This window comes from Trichomycterus rosablanca, chromosome 16 (genome assembly GCF_030014385.1).
Source record: "Trichomycterus rosablanca isolate fTriRos1 chromosome 16, fTriRos1.hap1, whole genome shotgun sequence".
NCBI classification, from domain to species: Eukaryota; Metazoa; Chordata; class Actinopteri; order Siluriformes; family Trichomycteridae; genus Trichomycterus; species Trichomycterus rosablanca.
The window spans coordinates 4252952-4275767 of NC_086003.1; the positions used below are offsets into that span (position 1 = coordinate 4252952).

At 41.8% G+C, this 22816-nt stretch overlaps 1 protein-coding gene across 1 annotated transcript in view; it reads left to right on the plus strand.

The window, feature by feature from the left end:
* The window catches only part of sfswap (splicing factor SWAP), a 114327-nt gene that overhangs the window by 25668 nt on the left and 65843 nt on the right, over window positions 1-22816 (plus strand). Inside the window, exons 8-10 of the mRNA XM_063012196.1 lie at window positions 6894-7188; window positions 9198-9359; window positions 10101-10194. Of these exons, the coding sequence (XP_062868266.1) occupies window positions 6894-7188; window positions 9198-9359; window positions 10101-10194 (551 nt within the window). The remainder of the gene's footprint in view (window positions 1-6893; window positions 7189-9197; window positions 9360-10100; window positions 10195-22816) is intronic.

Genomic DNA, 22816 nt, shown 5'->3' on the forward strand with positions numbered 1-22816 from the left:
TTGCTGAGCTACTACTTTAACTGCTGAGCAAAGTTGCCATTCTTGGGCCCCTGAGCAAGGCCCTAACCCTCTATGGTTGCAGTGTGTTCATTTACAGTTGTAAATTAGATAGGATAAAAGTGTCTGCTGAATGCCATATGTGTAAGGGTCATTTCGTAAAGTCAGTGCCTTTTCCATCCTCAGGACATGACATGTCTAAATATATATGAAAATAACCTTTAAAATGCATCCATCCGGCTGGGCTGGGCGGCTTGTTGTTCATACAGGGCGGGATAGGGATCTCATAACTGCTGCAATTACGACCTCTGCTGGCTGGTTGATTGTGCCTGCACAGGGTCGAGGGACAATGTGGACAGGGTGTGGCTCTCCGTACACAAAGCTAATCCGCATATGAACTCACCTCGTTCAGGTGAAAAGAGTGTTGGAGTAAGAATTAAGAGAAGTTTAGTGCTCCTGTGTCAGTATTTTAATACATTAAGTAATGATAAGCATTTTACATTTACATTTTACATTTTCAGCATTTAGCAGACGCTCTTATCCAGAGCGACTTACAGAAGTGCTTCTATAGTGAACATTTCATTTCTCAAGTTTAGGTAAACAACAGTCGAAGAACACAAATCTGCTAAAACCTGTTAGAACCAAAGTGCCTTTTTTATTTATTTTTTAAATGGAAAAGAATGGAACAAAATGTTAGTAAATAAGTACAAGTCAGCCTAAGTGATTAAAAAAACGATTAAAAATCCACCTTTTTACTAAAGACAGCAAGAGACTCAGATGTTCGGACAGACAGAGGAAGTTCATTCCACCACTTCGGCGCTAGAACAGAGAACAGCCTTGATGCTTGTCTTCCTCGAGTCCTGGGTGGAGGATCAAGTCGAGCGAGACTAGAGGCTCGGAGGTTGCATGGTACAGAGCGGGGTTTGATTAGACCCCGAAGGTAGCTTGGGGCCGGTCCATTTTTGGCTTTGTAGGCGAGCGTCAGTGTTTTAAACTGAATGCGTGCAGCTACAGGAAGCCAGTGAAGAGAACGTAGCAGTGGGGTGATGTGGCAGTGTTTGGGCTGGTTAAAAACCAGACGTGCAGCTGCATTTTGAATGAGCCGCAAGGGTTTAATAATTTTAGACGCTCTCGGAAAAGCTGATTCTCACTTATCAGCACACAGAGCTGTAAAACAAGTTTAAAAGTGAAAAATGAGCAGTGAGGAAAATCCAGATAAACACAGATACATGTGGAGCTTTCAGACTGGATTTGATGATAGTTCCACACAAATGCAGATTAGTCTCATATCCGCACTTTGATCCGCACACAAGCCGTGCACTGAACAAAGCAGCAGTTTGTGCCTAGTGTGAGCAAAACACAAACGATTCTCATGTGAATGTGACCAATCAGAGCCTAAACGAACATGTGCAGCTGAGTTAGTCACTTTCACCTAAGGGTACGAATTTTTGGTGCTCTGGGGGACCTTAAAATACAAACCACCAGAAGTGGGGATCAGCATCGGTAGAGAGGAAGCGTAATGCAATCAGGGTAATTAAATATGACTAAAAATTTACATTATTTGTATCTACTCTACGTTCTTTCTTTTTTTCCTCCCCTGTATGTTTGATTATATTGTAACTCTGGCGAGAGAGGAAAGTACGTTGACATGAACCTTCTCAGCCAATCATTCCCAGGTCTTCCAGCTTTACTCTTTAATTCTTGAAATATTTTTCCATGTATCTGATGACCATGAACCTTGACCTTCTCAATTAGCAGCACTGCATTTAAATTTCCGGTTCATTAAAAGCCGTGGTAGAAATATTAAAATGCCTCAGTAATAAGTGTAATTACAGGGGTTTGTAATTACATACTAGCTCTGTACTGAGGATATTATTACAGTGTCTGGTCAGTCATGTATAATAGAATCCTAATAACTGGATAAAGTAAACATTAACACACCAGTCCGTCTCTTTTTTTATTACTGACTGGACTTCTAGTGCATATTTCCACCTACAATCCTTACACATGATGTATAAAAAGGATGTACAGTATTTGTAAGCATAAATGAAAATGTTAAATTAAATTGCTAAGAATATTGACTTGCCTTAACCTGTAGCTATAACAGCCTCCACTCTTTTGGGAAGGCTTTTCTGGGAAGATTATCTGTGTCACTGGTGATAGTTGTGCCCATTTGTTCCATTTACTGGCTTGCAAACGGATATAGTTTACTTGACACTTTGACTTGGTGGGAAGCACTGTCGCCTCACAGCAAGAAGGTCCTGGGTTCGATTCCCAGCTCCTCAGGAATTAAACTCTGAAGTAAGTTGATGCTTTTTATGGAAACTAATATAAACATAAATAAACAGCATAGAGTCATGAGACAGCAAAGATGAGCTACTTGAGCCACCTGGCTAAGCTGGAAATGGCACTTAATGGGTCAGACTGTGCGGCATGATTGCTTGAGAAGGTCCTGGGTTCGAAGTGGAGCGGTCCGTGTCCTTTCTGTGTGGAGTTTGCATGTTCTCCCCATGTCTGTGTGGGTTTCCTTCAGGAGCTCCGGTTCCCTACCACAGTCCAAAGGTCGTAGCAGCCCTTAGCGGAACCCTTTTTCACCCATGCATTCTGCACAGGTGCTTTTCTATCTGCCAATCAGGGGCCTTTTTTTGTCCCACATCATTAATAATGAATTAATTTTTTTCTTATCTAGTATTGGTATATCACTTGTTTACCAGTAAGGAAATCCAAATAGCTCTTACCACTTAAATGTCCATCTGTAGTGTGTACTTTAGGGGTCATTTTGCAGTTAAAATGGCCAAATTTGGGAAGACGGATTTAAAACCATCCCTTGGTAAAAGAACACTTTGTTTATTTTATAAAATATACTCAGTTCTTTTATAAGTGTCCAATAAGTCCCCAATCGTATCATGTTATAAACGTTTATTGCTGCACGTTGTTAGGTCTTACCCATTTCGCCCGCGGCTTCTTGGTATCGAAGGAACAACATTTATTCTACTCCACGTCTCGTCCACCGTCTCGTACATTTGTCCTCACACGACCGTTTCCCCTCAGCCGAACTGCTCGGAGTCGAACATAATGAACAAATGTACAGGCTGGAAAGTCAGTCCAACTACAACAGAAGAAATCCAGAAGAGAAAGCATGTCCGTTTCTAATCCCGCGTCCCGCAGATACGTTTCCCTTCATTGCATCAGAACAGCTTCCTTCTTACATCTCAAGAATCAGCCAGAAACAGGAATTATTTACAGCCAAGTCCAACAAGAATTCAACCACTTTTATACTCATTCAATACACTTATAGTGCACAGAAACACTAAATTACACAAAAAAATTTTATGACTATAAATAAATAAAATATATGTACAAGAGTATGTATGTAGAAGCATACAAGTGAGACAGGATCCAGATGTTACATTAAATAACGATAATACTTTGCTGCAAAGGTGTTGTTGCTTTCAGAGGTCTACTGTAAAAAAATAATAACTTTATTGCAGCATTGTGGCTCAGTTTTGGCTCATTTCTCTGGGCGAGGTTGTGAAGGTTTCTTTGATGCACTGTACACTGATCAGCCATAACAATCAAACCTCCTCCTTGTTTCTACACTCACTGTCCATTTTATCAGCTCCACTTACCATATAGAAGCACTTTGTATCACATCCATTTCTCTGCATACTTTGTTAGCCCCCTTTCATGCTGTTCTTCAATGATCAGGACCCCCACAGGACCACTACAGAGTAGGTATTAATTAGGTGGTGGATGATTCTCAGCACTGCAGTGACACTGACATGGCGGTGGTGTGTTAGTGTGTGTTGTGCTGGTACAAGTGGATCAGACATAGCAGCGCTGCTGGAGTTTTTAAACACCTTACTGTCACTGCTGGACTGAGAATAGTCCACCAACCAAAAATATCCAGCCAACAGCGCACTGTGGGCAGCATCCTGTGACCACTGATGAAGGTCTAGAAGATGACCGACTCAAACAGCAGCAATAGATGAGCGATTGTCTCTGACTTTACATCTACAAGGTGGACCAACTAGGTAGGAGCGTCTAATAGAGTGGACAGTGAGTGGACACGGTATTTTTAAAACTCCAGCAGCGCTGCTGTGTCTGATCCACTCATACCAGCACAACACACACTAACACACCACCACCATGTCAGTGTCACTGCAGTGCTGAGAATGATCCACCACCTAAATAATACCTGCTCTGTGGGGGTCCTGTGGGGGTCCTGACCATTGAAGAACAGAGTGAAATTCTCAGTAACATTTCAGCTTTTGTTTCCTTACACCTGTCGGCGTGCTGATTTCTCTGAAATGGAACTGCACGTGTTTTAGGTTTGTGCTGCATCAATTTTCTCCAAATTGCAATTCAATATTTTCTCGTCATCATTGCTTTGGTATTAAATTCCATTTCAATGCCGAAGGACTTTGGCCAGACGACGCACTCTTATGACTCACGGTCTGTACCCTGTGCTAACCCAGGCTTAATCAGGTTTAACTAGCCGTGCTGCAGTGTCGTTCCATTATGTAGTGCTAATCACCAGTGGCTTTGTCTTCGCACACATCCTGCTTATCTACTCTGCCAGCACTTCTTTGCTACAATATGCAGCCATTTCATAACACGAGCAATTTCTTCTGTATTTAAGGTGGCCATTAGGGCTTCGGCAGTTCCAAAAGCATTTAGTCGTTTATTAATAAAATGTGTTTATTGTTCACGGCAGTCAGGGTCTCGCTGCCAAGGCTGCAGTCCAGGCTGAAAAGCTCCTCTTTTCTCATGTAGTTTTATGATAAACGGTAAAATCTGACGTTTCTTGTTAAATCGGTGGCTTTTCTCCAGCTAGTTACCGTTATGCAAGGACGTAAATCTGGCCTTTTTATTTTCTTTCATTTTAGAACTTGTTAGACATGTTCATTCATCAACCTTGAGTCGTGTTTGTCAAGTTTCCAGACCATCAAACACTAAGAAGCGTAATGTTTGAAAATCCAATCCTTCATTCTGTCCACTCATAAAGGAACATAAAGGAAGAAAATAACGAGGCAGGTTTAATGTAGCGGTTCAGCTTTTGTCTGCGTGATTTCTGATAGATGTTCTCAAGACTGTACCATCATGCTAGGGCTGTCGCGCTAACCGCAATTTTGAAATATCGCGGTATAGACCAGCCAACCGCAGGGCATGCTGGACAACCGCAACACCGCGATATTCACGTTTTTTCTTTCTTTCTTCTCCTTTTTTTTTATTGTTGCAGGTCCATCTTGTTTTATACGCTTACATTCGTGCGTAATAAATGTTAAATAAATTCATAATGAAAATGAGCTATAGGAGCGACATTTTCCCGCAACCTGTTCTCATGCGTTGCTGCTGAGTGTCAGGCTTTGTGTTTTAAAATGTAAACAATCGCAACAGGAATTATAGGCAAGTTTATTAATGATTAAATTGAGTTCACACTCAATAAATACTTGTAATTTAGACTAAATTTAAACAGCCTTGGTGAACTAAAGCACTTAATGACGGTTAATATGGCATTGCAGCCTGCAGATTCTCTCTTGCTGGCTTGCTGGAATGATTAAAATGCATTTTTTCGTTGAATAAAAATGTATTGAAACGAATAATAACTTGAAACGTAGTATATATTGTTATGTTAATTATAGCTACTAAATAGATGGTTAATAGTGGCGCGATAACCGGGCTAGACTTTCTCTGATCTCTAAAGTCGCATGCAGGTTCAGTACATCTACAGTGTATTAATGCAGCGAGCACCATCAGAGAGGGTTTTAGTACCGAGGGGAACATCACTACCCCACTCAGATCCTCTCTAAACCACATCAGGTGAACGTGTTGGTTCTTCTAGCGCGCATGATAACGCAGGTTTAAACTCTTACAGACTTTATTCTTTATTCTATTTTTTTACCATATTTTGATTAAATGTGCATTTAAAATATTTAGCCTAAACAATTTTTTCGTTTCACAGTGTATATCTAGCCTTGGCTAGAAGCTTAATTTAAACCTTTTTTTAATAGAGAAAAGACGCGCATCCCTGCTCTGTTCTGTTTAACAATAAACACGCATTTCATTGGTCTTAAAGCCGTCTCATCTTTGTCATTATAAAGCAATAATATATCGAATCATAGCCTAACAATAAAGCTTGTTTATATAGCTCTAAAATCCAGATCAATTAAGTAATTTTCAAAAACAACAAAAAAATGGCGATATAACCGCATACCGCGATATTGAGACAGTCTGAATACCGCAAGGGGAAATTCTGTCACCGCGACAGCCCTACATCATGCTACTGTGGGCAGTTGTAGGCACTAGACCTGTTGGGCTCTTAACCCTCAATTGCTTAGACCAGGGGTGCCCATACTTTCATAGCTTGAGATCTACTATCGTCAGTCGACAGGTCATTGCGATCTCCTTTTTTTCCCTATTTTATTTATGCATTTTTTTTATTTTCTTTTAATTTTAGCACTGCTGGGGGATCCCTGATTGCAGTCGTGGTGGGTATATTGCTGCTCATGCCTCCTCCGACCCTTGTGAACCCTTTTCCACCTATGCACTCTGCACAGGCGCCTATCTATCTGCCAATCAGGGTCCTTACACAGCGTTTTTGAAGACCCCACCCACATAGTCCGGTCATCCCGCCCTAGCAGAACCGTGTCTGCTGCAGGCACTGGCCCCTAATGTGCTTCAGTTTCCCATATTGATATTCAGCATTACAGAGCAAGTGACTGAAAAATCACACTGACCTTATTCTGATGATTCGCATTGAATGGCGTCAGTCAGGTTTATGTAGTGGACAGTAGCTGCTGAATTGTGACTATATATGGTCATACGTTTTTGTTATATGTCTTTACACCTGTTCTAATGTATCTAATGTATTTCCTTCTGATTTTGCTTTACAGCCAATGTTGCAGCAATGTATTATGGGTACTGTATGCTCCCGGATGGCACCTACTGCTTGGCGCCGCCTCCACCTGGTATCGATCCCGGCTCATACTACAACTCGATGCCTGCTGGCATGATGCCCGCTCACTCAGCGCACATAGCTCCTCCACCCCCGGGCACCACGCCGCCTCCTGATCCGGTGATCGCTGTCCCGGCGGTCCCTGCTCCTGTCCCTGTGGCTCCACCTGTTGTCCCTGCGCCCATCCCTGCGCCCATCTCTCACGCCGCTCCTGCTGCTTTTCCCACCACCAGGTGTGTATCACAGACACCCCAAACACCCCCCAGTGCAGCTCATTTTCACTCCGCTGATAAAACATCACATCAGACGCTAATGACTTTGCACTTTTCACGCTTGCCTGAGGTAAACATGTCGGCATATGTGGGGTAGAGAATAGATTTGTCAAATAAATGATGAAGCCGAGTGACTGCCAAGGATGACACAGCTGCCAGCTTTTCAGATTACAACATGCCCGTCGATAACTCCAGTAAATCAGTAGAAATATTAAAACTCTAGTAATTCTGCATTTCTGAGAGTCATTAGCAATTCTTTCATCCTTCAGAGCTGTGATATTCACACTCCAACCCAGGAGCAGTTGCACTCGGTTTCATTTTTTTAGGGGTGTTTAAACAAATAAGCGTAATTTACTGCTGCACCACCCAAACGCCAGTAATAAATAATAAATAAATAAATAAATCAAAATCTTGACATAAGAAACAGGTTAGGTAGTCTTGCTTGGGTATAAATAAAGCATCCTGGTAAGACAACATTCTTTAATTGGCAAGTTCAATAATTGGTGGTATTTTACCATCTACACCATCTACAGTGCACATTATTATGGAAAGATTTATAGAATCTTAAGCAAGGCTGAAAACCATGACTTTTTTATTTTTATTTATTTTGACTGCAATTCTAAAGATTAAGGGTATTTTACCATCTACAGTGCACATTATTATGAAAAGATTTACCACTACTGTTTTTAACCTTAACTTTTGACTTTAATTCTGAATGTATGGGTGAGTGTTTGCAGCTCTTTGATACCTTATATGGCCAACAGTTTGTGGACACCACAATTATCAAGTTCATTGCCATCAGGTGTAGAGAGAACGCTTTTATTTATCGTATATAAATATACAATCCAGAAGAAGTTGCACTCGGTTTTATTTGTTTTATCTTGACATAAGAACCAGGTAAGGCAGACATGCTTGGTTATAAAAAAAAAAAGAAGCATCCTGGTAAGACCAACATTTTTTAATAGGTGAGTTTAGTGATGGGGGGGGTATTTTACCATCTACACCATCTACAGTGCACATTATTATGAAAAGATTATTTTAATGTTGTAATAAATAAATAAAAATCTTGAGATAAGAAACAATTAAAGCGGTGTTGTTTGGGTATAAGTAAAGCATTCTATGTGACGCTTTATATGGCCAAAAGTTTGTGGACACCACACCAATTATCAAGTTCACTGCTAGCAGATGTAGAAAGAATCCCTTTCATATATATATATGTCATATATAAATATACACATGTACAGTACAATTAAATTCTTTTTTGTAAAGCCCAGGAAGCTGGGGTCAGAGTGCAGGGCTAGCAATTGTATGGCACCCTCAAAGCCGAGAGGGTTCAGGGCCTTGGTCAGGGGCTGATTAACAAAGCCAGGATTCAAATCCACAACTTCTCATTGATAAATTTAGACCTCTACGCTTTAAGCTATCACATGAAATAAAATAATGTATATTTTTTTAGAGGTTTTGGAAAGGTCCTTTTCTGTTCAGGCATTGTTGAGCACTATGCACAAAGCAAGCTCCATGATGGAGTGGTTTGGCTTGCACAGAGCCCTGACCACTTTTTAGAATGAATTGGAATGCCATACCATCAGTTCCAAGCTTATAACCTGACCTCACAGATTCTGTTTTAAATATATAGGCACCGGTTCCTAGGGACGCACTCCAAACTGCTTTGGAAAGCCTTTCTAACCGAGGGTTCTTGCCCAAACTGTCAGTTTTTGATCAATAATTCCTGACATGAGCAGTTTTTTTCCTTGGATATTCAAACTGTATTCTAAACAAAGCTGCTACGTGAATAGCAAAAACGTACAATGCCCCCAGGCAGCTCAATACCGGACGTTCTCTCTTGAATACATAATCTTATTCTGCCCTCTTAAGAATATTTATTAAAACACAGCTTCTCATTTCTGCCAACTTATAAAAGTTTAGAAGTGTTTTGGACTGAAACGGTGCTTCCTGTGTCTCCGTTTCAGCTCCGCCGCCGCTCCGCCGAGTGTTTGCCAACCTGCTTCTTCAGCCGCAGCCATCATCCCTCCACCACCAGACATCCAGCCTGTCATAGATAAGCTCGCTGAGTACGTGGCCAGGAACGGAGTGAAGTTTGAGAGCAGCGTGCGTGCCAAAAACGATCCACGGTGAGCATCCTGAACCAAAGTACTTCAACTTTACACTCCTGCTTAAATCGTTTGTTTGGGTTTTTTGTCCCTTTTTCCGCCCGGGCCTTTTGCACAGGCGCCTCGGTCTGCTAACCAGGGTCCTTGCACGGCGTTTGAAGACCCCAACCAAATAGTCCAGGTCTAACCAGGGTCCTTGCACAGCGTTTGAAGATCCCACCCACTTTTTAGTCCGGTCTTTTCCCACTCGGTGGACTTAGTGGCCAATTTTGTCTGCTGCAGGCACTGCCGCCTGTGCCCACTAGATGGCGCCCAGCTGACCGGTAGCAAAGTTAAGATTCAAACCCGGGGTGTTCAGAATCTCAGCACTGGTGTGCTAGCAGAATATCCCTGTTTATATATAGCATAACTGTTTTTAACATAAATGTTGCATGTGGCACACTTGGGCATTGTACGGTTCCCAGGCCACATCCGGCCCTTTATCTGTCCACAAAATCAGATGTAAATAAGTGTAAATAATACATGTAAAACAATGACATTGTTTATTATTATTATTATTGTTATTATTATTATTATGAAGGTACCAGTATTTTCCAATTTACATTTGTACATGTGCCAAACGTTTTCTCCCTTTGATATGTTAAGTTTAATATTTAAGTAGATAAATAGATGTTGTATTTGCACACATTCATTTTCCCAGGCTGGTTTCAATCTAAAGTCAAAGCCTTTGTGTTTTGTCTCTCGTATCCTTGTCCATCACAGATTTGACTTCCTGCAGTCCTGGCACCAGTACAACACCTACTACGAGTTTAAAAAGCACTACTTCATGCAGAAAGTGGCTGCAAACCTGCCCCAGGTATTAAACAGCTCTTTGTTTTCTTTGCTTTCCTATCCACCGCACTCACCGTCCGTCCCTCGACCTTTTTTTTTTTCCTCTATTCATCACAGAATACAAATAGATTTTCTCCTGTCCTGTCGTGTCAGATATGATCGTTTTGTTGCACTTTCTCGTTCAAGCACGAGACACTTAAGATTCCATTACTGCACAATTCCATTCTCTGCTTCTCTTATCTATGCTTATACAAGTAGCTGCTATCTCTCACGCTGAAAGGTGTGTGCGCTTGTGCCGTGTGCCCATGCATACTCTGTTTTTTTTATATTGATTTTTTTAAAGGGCAGTGGTTTCCAAATCGCTTGTGTAGGTACCAAGCTCGGCGGGTGGGGCTTTAGATCACCTTGTGAAATGAAAACAGCTCATTTAAAAGCTACAAGTCAAAGTCAGAAGGTTACATACATAAGAAAAGGACGTGGTAGTCTTTAGATTGCAATTTTTCAATGGAAGGGGCGGCGCGGTGGCTCGGTGGGTATCACTGTCGCCTCACAGCAAGAAGGTCCTGGGTTCGATCCCCAGATAGAGCAGTCCAGGTCCTCTCTGTGTGGGGTTTGCATGTTCTTTCCGTGTCTGTGTGGGTTTTCTCTGGGAGCTCTGGTTTCCTCCCACAGGTAGGGGGCAAGTGAGGTGAATTGGAGGTATAAAATTGTCCATCACTGTGTTTGACATTAAACTTGTGAACTGATAAATCTTGTGTAATGAGAAACTACCGTTTCTGTCATGAATGTAACCAAAGTGTGTAAAACATGACGTTAAAATCCAGTAAATAATAAATAATTTATTTGAATTAATTCAGATAATTAAACAAAGGACACAGTTATGACACATCTGACACATCTGCAGAAACCAGTTAATTAGAAATAATCTTTTTCACCCCAGTGTAGATTTCCTCTATTGGATAATAAGGACAAACCAGAAAAGTACCACTGCTGGCCTTTACGGCTGTTTTGCCGCATTTGTTTATTGCGAGAGCACATCACAATAGCCATAATATGACATTACAAATCCATTATGCCCGGGCTGTTGGTCATTTTCATTTCATTAGCATCCATCAGCTCACCAGTTACCCTTAATGGAGGCGGATGGAAGACGGACCGAACGGTGTGGCGCCGGAATATAAAGCAAAATATTAAGACGAGATTTATAGAGCTTTTCGATTAAAGTCTGCTAAGTGCCCAGTTTATATTCCGAACCCGTGCTAGCTCGAGCTAATACCATTACAGCAAATAAAGCAATGAACTTAAAAGACTTTTATTTTTGCTTCATTTGGTGTTTTAAGTTGTTTTTTTGAAGACGTGATTGAAACCTTTTGCCTCCTACTGCTGTGGAATGATGTGAATGTAAATTCAGTTGCAGTCTCGCTGCTCCGGATTGATTTTCTTTTAGTCGAGTCGGAAATGTTTATTAGCTTAAGTTGACAGAAAAGAGAAATGTCAATTTTTGCAATTAAAGGTAGTTCAGCGCTGGTTTGTGAGACGGTCGGAACATTTCTTCCTGTGGTTTGAGCTGAAGGACTGAAGGACAGCAAGAAGATCCTGGGTTTGATCCCCAGGTGGGGCGGTCCGGGTCCTTTCTGTGTGGGGTTTGCATGTTCTCCCCGTGTCTGCCTGGGTTTCCTCCCACAGTCCAAAGATGTGCACATGATGTGAATTGGAGATACAAAATTGTCCAAGACTGTGTTTGATATTAAACTTGTGAACTGATGAATCTACCTGTTCTGTCATGAATGTAAGCAAAGTGTGTAAAACATGATGTAAAAATCCAAATAAATAAATAAATAAATCATTCTTTATGCAAGTTTAAATTACAGCCTTCACAAACCATGTTTTTATAAATGTTATTTATTTATTTTCCCTTTTTTCTCCCATCTAATCTAATCCTGTCCAATTACCTGCTTGTATCTCTCCCCTACCTGGAACTGTGCGAGACAGAATTGCTCATCAAGGTGACCCTCAGTGTAATGAATGTAATTCCTCTTACCACACTTTGCAGACAAAGCTGGTGTGACCGCTGGTTACCGTATTTTAGAATTAATATTAGATTAAAATGATACGGATGTAGGCTCTACATTTAGCGCTGCTAATGAAACATTAAACGTGCAGCCGGCAAGTGTGAAAGAGCTGAAGAGCGTGAAGGTGAACAGGCAATACTCTTGATTTAAGATTTTTTTGGGGAAAATTGAGGAATATTAGAGAAAGATTTGAAAAATTCATTGGTGCAGTAGATCAGTGTGTTTAGGGTGGAGGGGTGTCTCATTTTAATTCATTTCGTGTTGTAATTTCTTTTTCGGAGGTTGGATCGTGTTCCCTGTGTTGAGGTAATTTTCTCACCTGTCCAGAAGCATAATCAGTGCAATTTTCTAATTTGTTTTCTGTGTCTGCTACCTAAATTAAACTTCCAGCTCAATTGTGCAGCGTGTCAACAACAGCCCGATCCTGTTAACCCCGAGGTTTTGTTATTTCGTCTGGTCACTTCAGCTATGAATATTATGAACGTCTCTTAATAGTGGAGTAGAACTTTCTCTGCTTCTGGCTTTCTCTTAAATACAGCGGTACCTTAAAACTCAATGTCAATTGGTTCTGAGAGTGGCGTTGATTGGTTCTAGGGCAAGCTGTAGCCTAGTGGTTAAGGTACTGGACTAGGTTGCTGCTATTGGGCCCTTGAGCAAGGCCCTTAACCCTCAATTGCTTAAACTGTATACTGTACTGTAAGTCGCTTTGGATAAAGGCGAATGTAAATGTTGTAATTGTTGAGTTTTAAAGACGTTGAGTTTCAAGGTATTTTTTCCCATAAGGATGTTTGGGAAACCTGTTAATGCGTTCCATGGTCCCGTGGAACTGCATATATTTTAGGCAAATGTAAAATAATGAGGTTGTTTTTGACAGTTACACTGAAAATACACTAAAATAAAAAGCTGATTCTTACAATTTCTTAGCACCTGAGCTGTAACACAAGTTTAAAAGTGAAACAGTGAGAAAAATCCAGATAAACACAGATACATGTAGAGTTTTCAGACAGGATCTGAAGGTTATTAAACACAAATGCAGATGTGCGCACTTTGATGACGTATTACCGCACCACTCAAGCCGAGCGCTGAACAAAGCAACTGTTTATTGTTCATTAGAAATGAAATAAATCAATTTTTAAAAAACAAACTGAAAACGTTGAGTTTAAGGGTACAAATTTCCCGACTAAGGGCGTTGAGTTTCAAAGATTTTGAGTTACAAGGTACCACTGTATTCAGCACTCAATCTGTACAAATATCCTCGTGTATATTTATTCTAAAACACTTTCTAACAACAACTCGTTGGATTGTGTGGTATTGTGTTGTTTTGAATCTCAAACCAGTACACCACAATAGTTGGCACTGTTGACAGCACTGTGGCATTTTGGATCAACTGTGAGTCACTGAGATCACCACAGCAAAACATTTCCACTGAGCCGTTTCCACAGAAGGGAATGTGTGGGTCCAAGTTTTGAACAGATTGAATTGTCTAAAATCCATCTGCCGAGTTTCCATTGTTAATTGTATTCACAACAGTTATGTGGCCACTAATGGCTGCAAATCCCAGTTAATTTAAATAGATTTAATTTGGCATGTGTAATTTTGCACACACAAAACCAACTGGACCAGTCCCTCACAATTTGTTTGTTATATGACAGAAACGTACAGCCTGCAGATCCAGTCTCAGCTGATTAATTTAAACTTCAGACTTTTGGAGAAGTTATTATTTCAGAATATTACATTTTGCAAACACTGACTAATAATAATTAATCAGAAAGTTTAATAAAGATGTGAAAATGGCTTATATATATATATACCGATCAGGCAATAACATCATGACCACCTCCTTGTTTCTACACTCACTCTCCATTTTATCAGCTCCATTTACCATATAGAAGCACTTTGTAGTTCTACAATTACTGCCTGTAGTCCATCTATCCCCTTTCATGCTGTTCTTTAATGGTCAGGACCACTACAGAGCAGGTATTATTTAGGTGGTGGATCATTCTCAGCACTGCAGTGACACTGACATGGTGGTGGTGTGTTAGTGTGTGTTGTGCTGGTATGAGTGGATCACACGCAGCAGTGCTCACTGTCACTGCTGGACTGAGAATAGTCCACCAACCAAAAACATCCAGACAACAGCGCCCCGTGGGCAGCATCCTGTGACCACTGATGAAGGTCTAGAAGATGACCGACTCAAACAGCAGCAACATATGAGCGATCGTCTCTGACTTTACATCTACAAGGTCGACCAACTAGGTAGGAGTGTCTAATAGAGTGGACAGTGAGTGGACACGGTATTTAAAAACTTCAGCAGCGCTGCTGGGTCTGGTCCACTCGTACCAGCACAACACACACTAACACACCACCACCATGTCAGTGTCACTGCAGTGCTGAGAATGATCCAGCACCTAAATAATACCTGCTCTGAGGTGGTCCTGACCATTGAAGAACAGGGTGAAAGCAGGCTAAAAATGTATGTAGAGAAACATGGACTACAGTCAGTAATTGTAGGACTACAAAGTGCTTCTATGTGGTAAGTGGAGCTGATAAAATGGACAGTGAGTGTAGAAACTCCAAGTGTACCAGCATTAGTGCATCTGTCCTGTTTCCTTTGTTCCTTCACGTCCGTGTTTTTTTTTTTTTTTGCTATAATAAATAACAGTAATCCTAAAAAAATGAGTCCCAAAAGGAATGAAAATTGGTCCACGACCTTTAAAACAAACAAAAGGCTCAAAAATGGTGACATTTTGGAACATGAAGGCATTTAGGAGATTACAAGAAGTGGGTCATTAGGATTACATCTATTGCTATTGACTTTTACATTCTCGGTAGATACAGTATACACTCAGAAGTATGTAGACACCACTTTTATTGAATTTCTTTATTTAGCCACACCAGTTGCTAACAGGTGTATAAAACAATCATAGAAAGTCATTTATAAGCGTCCAGCTCTACGGCAACAGTTTGATGTGGACCCTGTTATTATTATTATTATTACAACTATTGCTATAATTTGTGCCCAGTTTTACATCCATAATGACATTGTTTGAAAATTTTTGTTAGAAGGAACTGCACTGCTTTGTACAGAACTCCAGCAAGCACCAGAAGGTCCTGGGTTCGATTCCCAGGTGAAGCGGTCCGGGTCCTTTCTGTGTGGAGTCCCAGCCAGAAAAAATGGAGCCCCTTATAGCTGCTAAGAGGTCACCAGTTTTCCTAGCAGTGCCCACAGTTATGGAAAGGCTGGCAGGGCTAGCAAGCTCATGGTCTGGTGTCCACATATTTTTGGTCGTATTCTTTTTAAGTTCAGAAAAAGGACAGAGTTCGCCCAAAGCCAACAGAAATTAATTTGAGTAGGATTGTGTTCTCATTATTTATCGGTCTGCCATGCTTCTCAAGGAGATTAGTCTTGGCTTCCCGGGGCGGTTCTGGATTCACTACGTGGCAGACCTGAGATTCGATACGATGTATTCGAGATCCCAGCTCTGGTTCCAGCGTGTGTTTTTACCGCTGCGCCACCTGAGCGGCTATTGGAACAGATCTTGATTAAGCGTGGGTTTGTATGCCGGGGTTTGTGACTTCACACTTATTCAGGGGGTTCTAGGTTGGTGAACTTGTTCCTGCTAAGTGTAAAGTGCACATGAGGCATGTTATGGTATGATGTTAGTGAATGGAAAAGTAAACTGCAGCTTATAAGTCTGGCAAAATTCCTGGTTCACTTTCTTTCGTTCGTTCTTTTTTTTTATGGTCGTTCAAACCCCAGTCTCGTGTGTCCAGCCATTATTGCTAACATGACTTCCAGCTGGGAACCATCAGTCCAAGACTTGGTTATTACTTACGCTGCGTGAGCTCCCCAGGCCTTCTAAAAGACGTCGACTTCAGCGCTCGTTTTATGTCATATGGATGAGTTCTATTCATTCACTTTCAGCTTCAGTCAAGAACCCAAATAAAAAAATATGTATGTGTTAGAAGTGAGGGCCAGTGATAGCTCAATGGTTAAGATACTGGACTAGTAAACAGAAGGTTGCCGGTTCAAGCCCCGCCACCACCAAGTTGCCACTGTTGGGTCCCTGAGCAAGGCCTTTAACCCTCAATTGCTCATCGTGTTCTGCTCATTGTGTAAGTCACTTTGGATAAAAGCGTCTGCTAAATGCTGAAAATGTAAATGTAAGTAGGCTTACCGTTTGTTTCAGTTCCCTCTGAGGTGTGTTTAGTTCTTCTTCTAGCTTTTCTTATGGGTTACAGCATGTCACTTCATCTGACTCTATCGCAAGTCCTAGTGTTTTTAATTCTTTCAGCATATATTTAGACAAAGCTAGACCATATTGCCAAAAGTATTTGGACACCCTAATGATTTGGTTCAGATGTTTTACACACTTTCACATGACAGATATAATCAGGACTAACAGTATGTGTTTATAGTATTATAGTATTTATAGTGTGTATATATATACAGTGTATCACAAAAGTGAGTACACCCCTCACATTTCTGCAAATATTTCATTATATCTTTTCATGGGACAACACTATAGACATGAAACTTGGATATAACTTAGAGTAGTCAGTGTACAGCTTGTATAGCAGTGTAGATTTACTGTCTTCTGAAAATAACTGAACACACAGCCATTAATGTCTAAATGGCTGGCAACATAAGTGAGTACACCCCACAGTGAACATGTCCAAATTGTGCCCAAATGTGTCGTTGTCCCTCCCTGGTGTCATGTGTCAAGGTCCCAGGTGTAAATGGGGAGCAGGGCTGTTAAATTTGGTGTTTTGGGTACAATTCTCTCATACTGGCCACTGGATATTCAACATGGCACCTCATGGCAAAGAACTCTCTGAGGATGTGAGAAATAGAATTGTTGCTCTCCACAAAGATGGCCTGGGCTATAATAAGATTGCTAACACCCTGAAACTGAGCTACAGCATGGTGGCCAAGGTCATACAGCGGTTTTCCAGGACAGGTTCCACTCGGAACAGGCTTCGCCAGGGTCGACCAAAGAAGTTGAGTCCACGTGTTCGGCGTCATATCCAGAGGTTGGCTTTAAAAAATAGACACATGAGTGCTGCCAGCATTGCTGCAGAGGTTGAAGACGTGGGCGGTCAGCCTGTCAGTGCTCAGACCATACGCCGCACACTGCATCAACTCGGTCTGCATGGTCTTCATCCCAGAAGGAAGCTGACGCACAAGAAAGCCCGCAAACAGTTTGCTGAAGACAAGCAGTCCAAGAACATGGATTACTGGAATGCCCTGTGGTCTGACGAGACCAAGATAAACTTGTTTGGCTCAGATGGTGTCCAGCATGTGTGGCGGCGCCCTGGTGAGAAGTACCAAGACAACTGTATCTTGCCTACAGTCAAGCATGGTGGTGGTAGCATCATGGTCTTGGGCTGCATGAGTGTTGCTGGCACTGGGGAGCTGCAGTTCATTGAGGGAAACATGAATTCCAACATGTACTGTGACATTCTGAAACGGAGCATGATCCCCTTCCTTCGAAAACTGGGCCTCATGGCAGTTTTCCAACAGGATAACGACCCCAAACACAACCTCCAAGATGACAACTGCCTTGCTGAGGAAGCTGAAGGTAAAGGTGATGGACTAAACCCAATTGAGCACCTGTGGCGCATCCTCAAGTGGAAGGTGGAGGAGTTCAAGGTGTCTAACATCCACCAGCTCCGTGATGTCATCATGGAGGAGTGGAAGAGGATTCCAGTAGCAACCTGTGCAGCTCTGGTGAACTCCATGCCCAGGAGGGTTAAGGCAGTGCTGGATAATAATGGTGGTCACACAAAATATTGACACTTTGGGCACAATTTGGACATGTTCACTGTGGGGTGTACTCACTTATGTTGCCGGTGGTTTAGACATTAATGGCTGTGTGTTGAGTTATTTTCAGAAGACAGTAAATCTACACTGCTATACAAGCTGTACACTGACTACTCTAACTTATATCCAAGTTTTATTTCTATAGTGTTGTCCCATGAAAAGATATAATAAAATATTTGCAGAAATGTGAGGGGTGTACTCACTTTGTGAGTCATAAGTGAGTACACCCCACAGTGAACATGTCCAAATTGTGCCCAAATGTGTCGTTGTCCCTCCCTGGTGTCATGTGTCAAGGTCCCAGGTGTGAATGGGGAGCAGGGCTGTTAAATTTGGTGTTTTGGGTACAATTCTCTCATACTGGCCACTGGATATTCAACATGGCACCTCATGGCAAAGAACTCTCTGAGGATGTGAGAAATAGAATTGTTGCTCTCCACAAAGATGGCCTGGGCTATAAGAAGATTGCTAACACCCTGAAACTGAGCTACAGCATGGTGGCCAAGGTCATACAGCGGTTTTCCAGGACAGGTTCCACTCGGAACAGGCTTCGCCAGGGTCGACCAAAGAAGTTGAGTCCACGTGTTCGGCGTCATATCCAGAGGTTGGCTTTAAAAAATAGACACATGAGTGCTGCCAACATTGCTGCAGAGGTTGAAGACGTGGGAGGTCAGCCTGTCAGTGCTCAGACCATACGCCGCACACTGCATCAACTCGGTCTGCATGGTCGTCATCCCAGAAGGAAGCTGACGCACAAGAAAGCCCGCAAACAGTTTGCTGAAGACAAGCAGTCCAAGAACATGGATTACTGGAATGCCCTGTGGTCTGACGAGACCAAGATAAACTTGTTTGGCTCAGATGGTGTCCAGCATGTGTGGCGGCGCCCTGGTGAGAAGTACCAAGACAACTGTATCTTGCCTACAGTCAAGCATGGTGGTGGTAGCATCATGGTCTTGGGCTGCATGAGTGTTGCTGGCACTGGGGAGCTGCAGTTCATTGAGGGAAACATGAATTCCAACATGTACTGTGACATTCTGAAACAGAGCATGATCCCCTCCCTTCGAAAACTGGGCCTCATGGCAGTTTTCCAACAGGATAACGACCCCAAAAACAACCTCCAAGATGACAACTGCCTTGCTGAGGAAGCTGAAGGTAAAGGTGATGGACTAAACCCAATTGAGCACCTGTGGCGCATCCTCAAGTGGAAGGTGGAGGAGTTCAAGGTGTCTAACATCCACCAGCTCCGTGATGTCATCATGGAGGAGTGGAAGAGGATTCCAGTAGCAACCTGTGCAGCTCTGGTGAATTCCATGCCCAGGAGGGTTAAGGCAGTGCTGGATAATAATGGTGGTCACACAAAATATTGACACTTTGGGCACAATTTGGACATGTTCACTGTGGGGTGTACTCACTTATGTTGCCAGCTATTTAGACATTAATGGCTGTGTGTTCAGTTATTTTCAGAAGACAGTAAATCTACACTGCTATACAAGCTGTACACTGACTACTCTAACTTATATCCAAGTTTTATTTCTATAGTGTTGTCCCATGAAAAGATATAATGAAATATTTGCAGAAATGTGAGGGGTGTACTCACTTTTGTGATACACTGTATATATATATATATATATATATACACACTGAAATACACTACTATTATTTCACATTATTTTTATCTATCGTCGTATCACTGCAATCAACACTGTTAACAGAAACCAAAATTCCCAAAATTTTACATTTTAGAAGTAGGCTTACCATTTGATTCAGTTCCCTCTGAGGTGTTTTTATTTCTTGTATCCTTTCTTATAGGTAACAGCATGCCACTTTATCATTTCCATCACCAATCCCAGTGTTATTAGTTCTTTAAAAATATATTTAGACCAAGCTGGACCATATTGCCAAGTATTTGGACACCCTAATAATTCAGTTTAGATGTTTGACACACTCATTACCAACAGTATATACACAACAGGGTATAAAATCAATAATATAATAAATCATGTGCTTTAAACTTTCTATAGACCAGAGCTTTGAAATGAAGAAATGAACGTGAGACTTTCACATGGCAGATATAATCAGGACCTGGCGCTCAGGTGGTGCAGCGGTAAAACACGCTAGCACACCAGAGCTGGAATTTTGAATACATCGTATCGAATCTCAGCTCTGCCGTCTGGCTGGGCTAGGCGGCCACGTGAACAACGATTGGCTGTTGTTCGTACAGGGTGGGAGCAGGATAGGAACTCCTCATAACTGATGCAATTATGACCTCTGCTGGGTGATGGCGCCTGAGCAGAGTCGAGGAATAATGCTGATCAGGGTGTGGCTCTCCGTACACAAGGCTGATTCGCATATGAACTCGCCTCGTGCGGGTGAAAAGATGCAGTCGGTACTGCACACGTGTCGGAGGGGGCGTGTGTCAGTTGCGAAGCTCGTCAGTCGGCAGTGGAGGGTTGTACCGGTAGAGGTGAAGCGTAACGCAATCAGGGTAACTGGATACGACTAGATTAGGGAGGAAATTGGGGAAAAAACATACTATCATTATTTTTACATATTACATATATTTTTTTATCTATTGTTGTATCACTGCCATTCACACACTCTTAACGTTTTCACTTATTAACTCATTTATTTTATATTATATTATATAACTATAAGTCTAGAGCATTTTGGTGTATTTATTTATTTGTTGTTTTTTACAGCAGCTTTAATTTCTACACCTCAAAGCACCATTACTGGAACTAAATTCCCATCGCTTCCCATCTCTCTCATGCATCTAGTCCTTAGTCTATACTGCATACAATTATCATGATACTTTTAAATAATGCTTAGGCCTTTTAAAAGTTTTTTTTTTTTAAGGGTTTGGGCTTTCGGCTGTAGTCAAAAATCAATTTCATTTAACGTCAAGTAGTTACGACGACCTAAAAATTATTCAGGTCATAAAACTTTATACTTGCTTTTAATTACAGTCCAGACTGGTGGATTTTGAAAGTGCTGAATAAAGAATATGTTCCCTCTGTAATGCACTTAAAAAAGACCTGGTGCTTCTTTGACCTTATTTAACCTTGGAGCTGTGTGCAAACGTTTGGACACCTGTGGTCAAATTCCATTATGACTTCTGAGTTAATACACCGATGAGGCATAACATTATGACCACCTCCTAATATTGTGTTGGTCTCCCTTTTGCTGCCAAAACAGCCCTGACCCGTCGAGGCATGGGCTCCACTAGACCCCTGACGGTGTGCTGTGGTATCTGGCACCAAGATATTAGCAGCAGATCCTTTAATACCCCCATGTGCAGCAAACTGTGATGCACTGTGTATTCTGACACCTTTCTATCAGAACCAGCATTAACTTCTTTATTTTGAGCTACAGTAGCTCGTCTGTTGGATCGGAGCACACAAGCCAGCCTTCGCTCCCAACGTGCATCGATGAGCCTTGGCCGCCCATGACCCTGATAGATGCTTCACTTTTGATAGATACTGACCACTGCATATCGGGAACACCCAACAAGAGCTGCAGTTTTGGAGATGCTCTGACCCAGTCGTCTAGCCATCACAACTCAAATCCTCACCCTTGATCATTTTTCCTGCTTCTAACATCAACTTTGAGGATAAATGTTCACTTGCTGCCTAATATATCCCACCCACTAACAGGTGCCGTGATGAAGAGATAATCAGGCCGATCAGGTGGCGCAGCGGTAAAACACGCTGTTCACCAGAGCTGAGATCTCGAATACATCGTATCGAATCTCGGCTCTGCCTTGCCGGCCGAGGCTGAGTGACTACATGAACAACGATTGGCCTGTTGTTCAGATAAGGGGCGGGACTAAGCCGGATGGGGACTCTCTCTCAGACTAGTGCGATTACGACCTTTGCTGGCTGGTTGGTGGCGCCTGCACGGAGATGGGAAATGAGTGCGGTAGAGGGTGTGGCTCTCCGTACACAGCGCTGTACCGCACTGCACTCGTCAAGTGTAGGTGATAAGCTGTTCGATTGCTGTGCACGTGTCGGGGGGGCGTGGAGCAGCCTCGTCCGCCCCAATCAAAAGCAGGGACCAGCATTAGTGAGAGGATGATTGACGGGTAGAAATTGGATGCGCTAAAAGTGAAAAAAAAAAAAGAGATAGTATTATTCACTTCATCTGTCAGTGGTCATAATCTTATGCTTGGTCGGTGTAAGTTAACAGTGATCTACAAGAAATGAACCCTAATGTTTCTTTTTCTACCATTTTTTTCAGCCGTTTATAAAACAGAATTCTGTTGAACAGACCTTTTACGTCAGTATGAACCCATTAACACAGTTATCGCTCAGCTTCGAAGTGTTTTTATTTATTTTAGTCTCGGTCTGTATTGGCCGCTCATTCTTCTGCTTTTCTCCCCATCATTCTAATTCCTGCCCTGCGCTGTCGGTGTCTAATGTGCTTCCTCAGATTTTGAAATGAAAGACATTATTTAATTTGCATAAGAACTCAAAAGGATGTGCAAATTTACAACTGTGATTATTTTTAACCATTTAATCATTTTAAGTCATTAGTGCCCAGTGTGTTTCTACTCTTAATGCAGGATTAAGAGCCATTATGCCTTTTTTTTCCCTAGTTTATTTATTCATTCATTATTTTTCTAAAATGATTAAAAAAAATAAATAAAGCATTCCCCTATTCTCTTCTCTCAGTCTTACCAACAAATATTGCACCCAATTTGCACTCACTGGTTGAGAAGGGCCTAGGCTGGCACATTCACTTACACACTTTCTCAT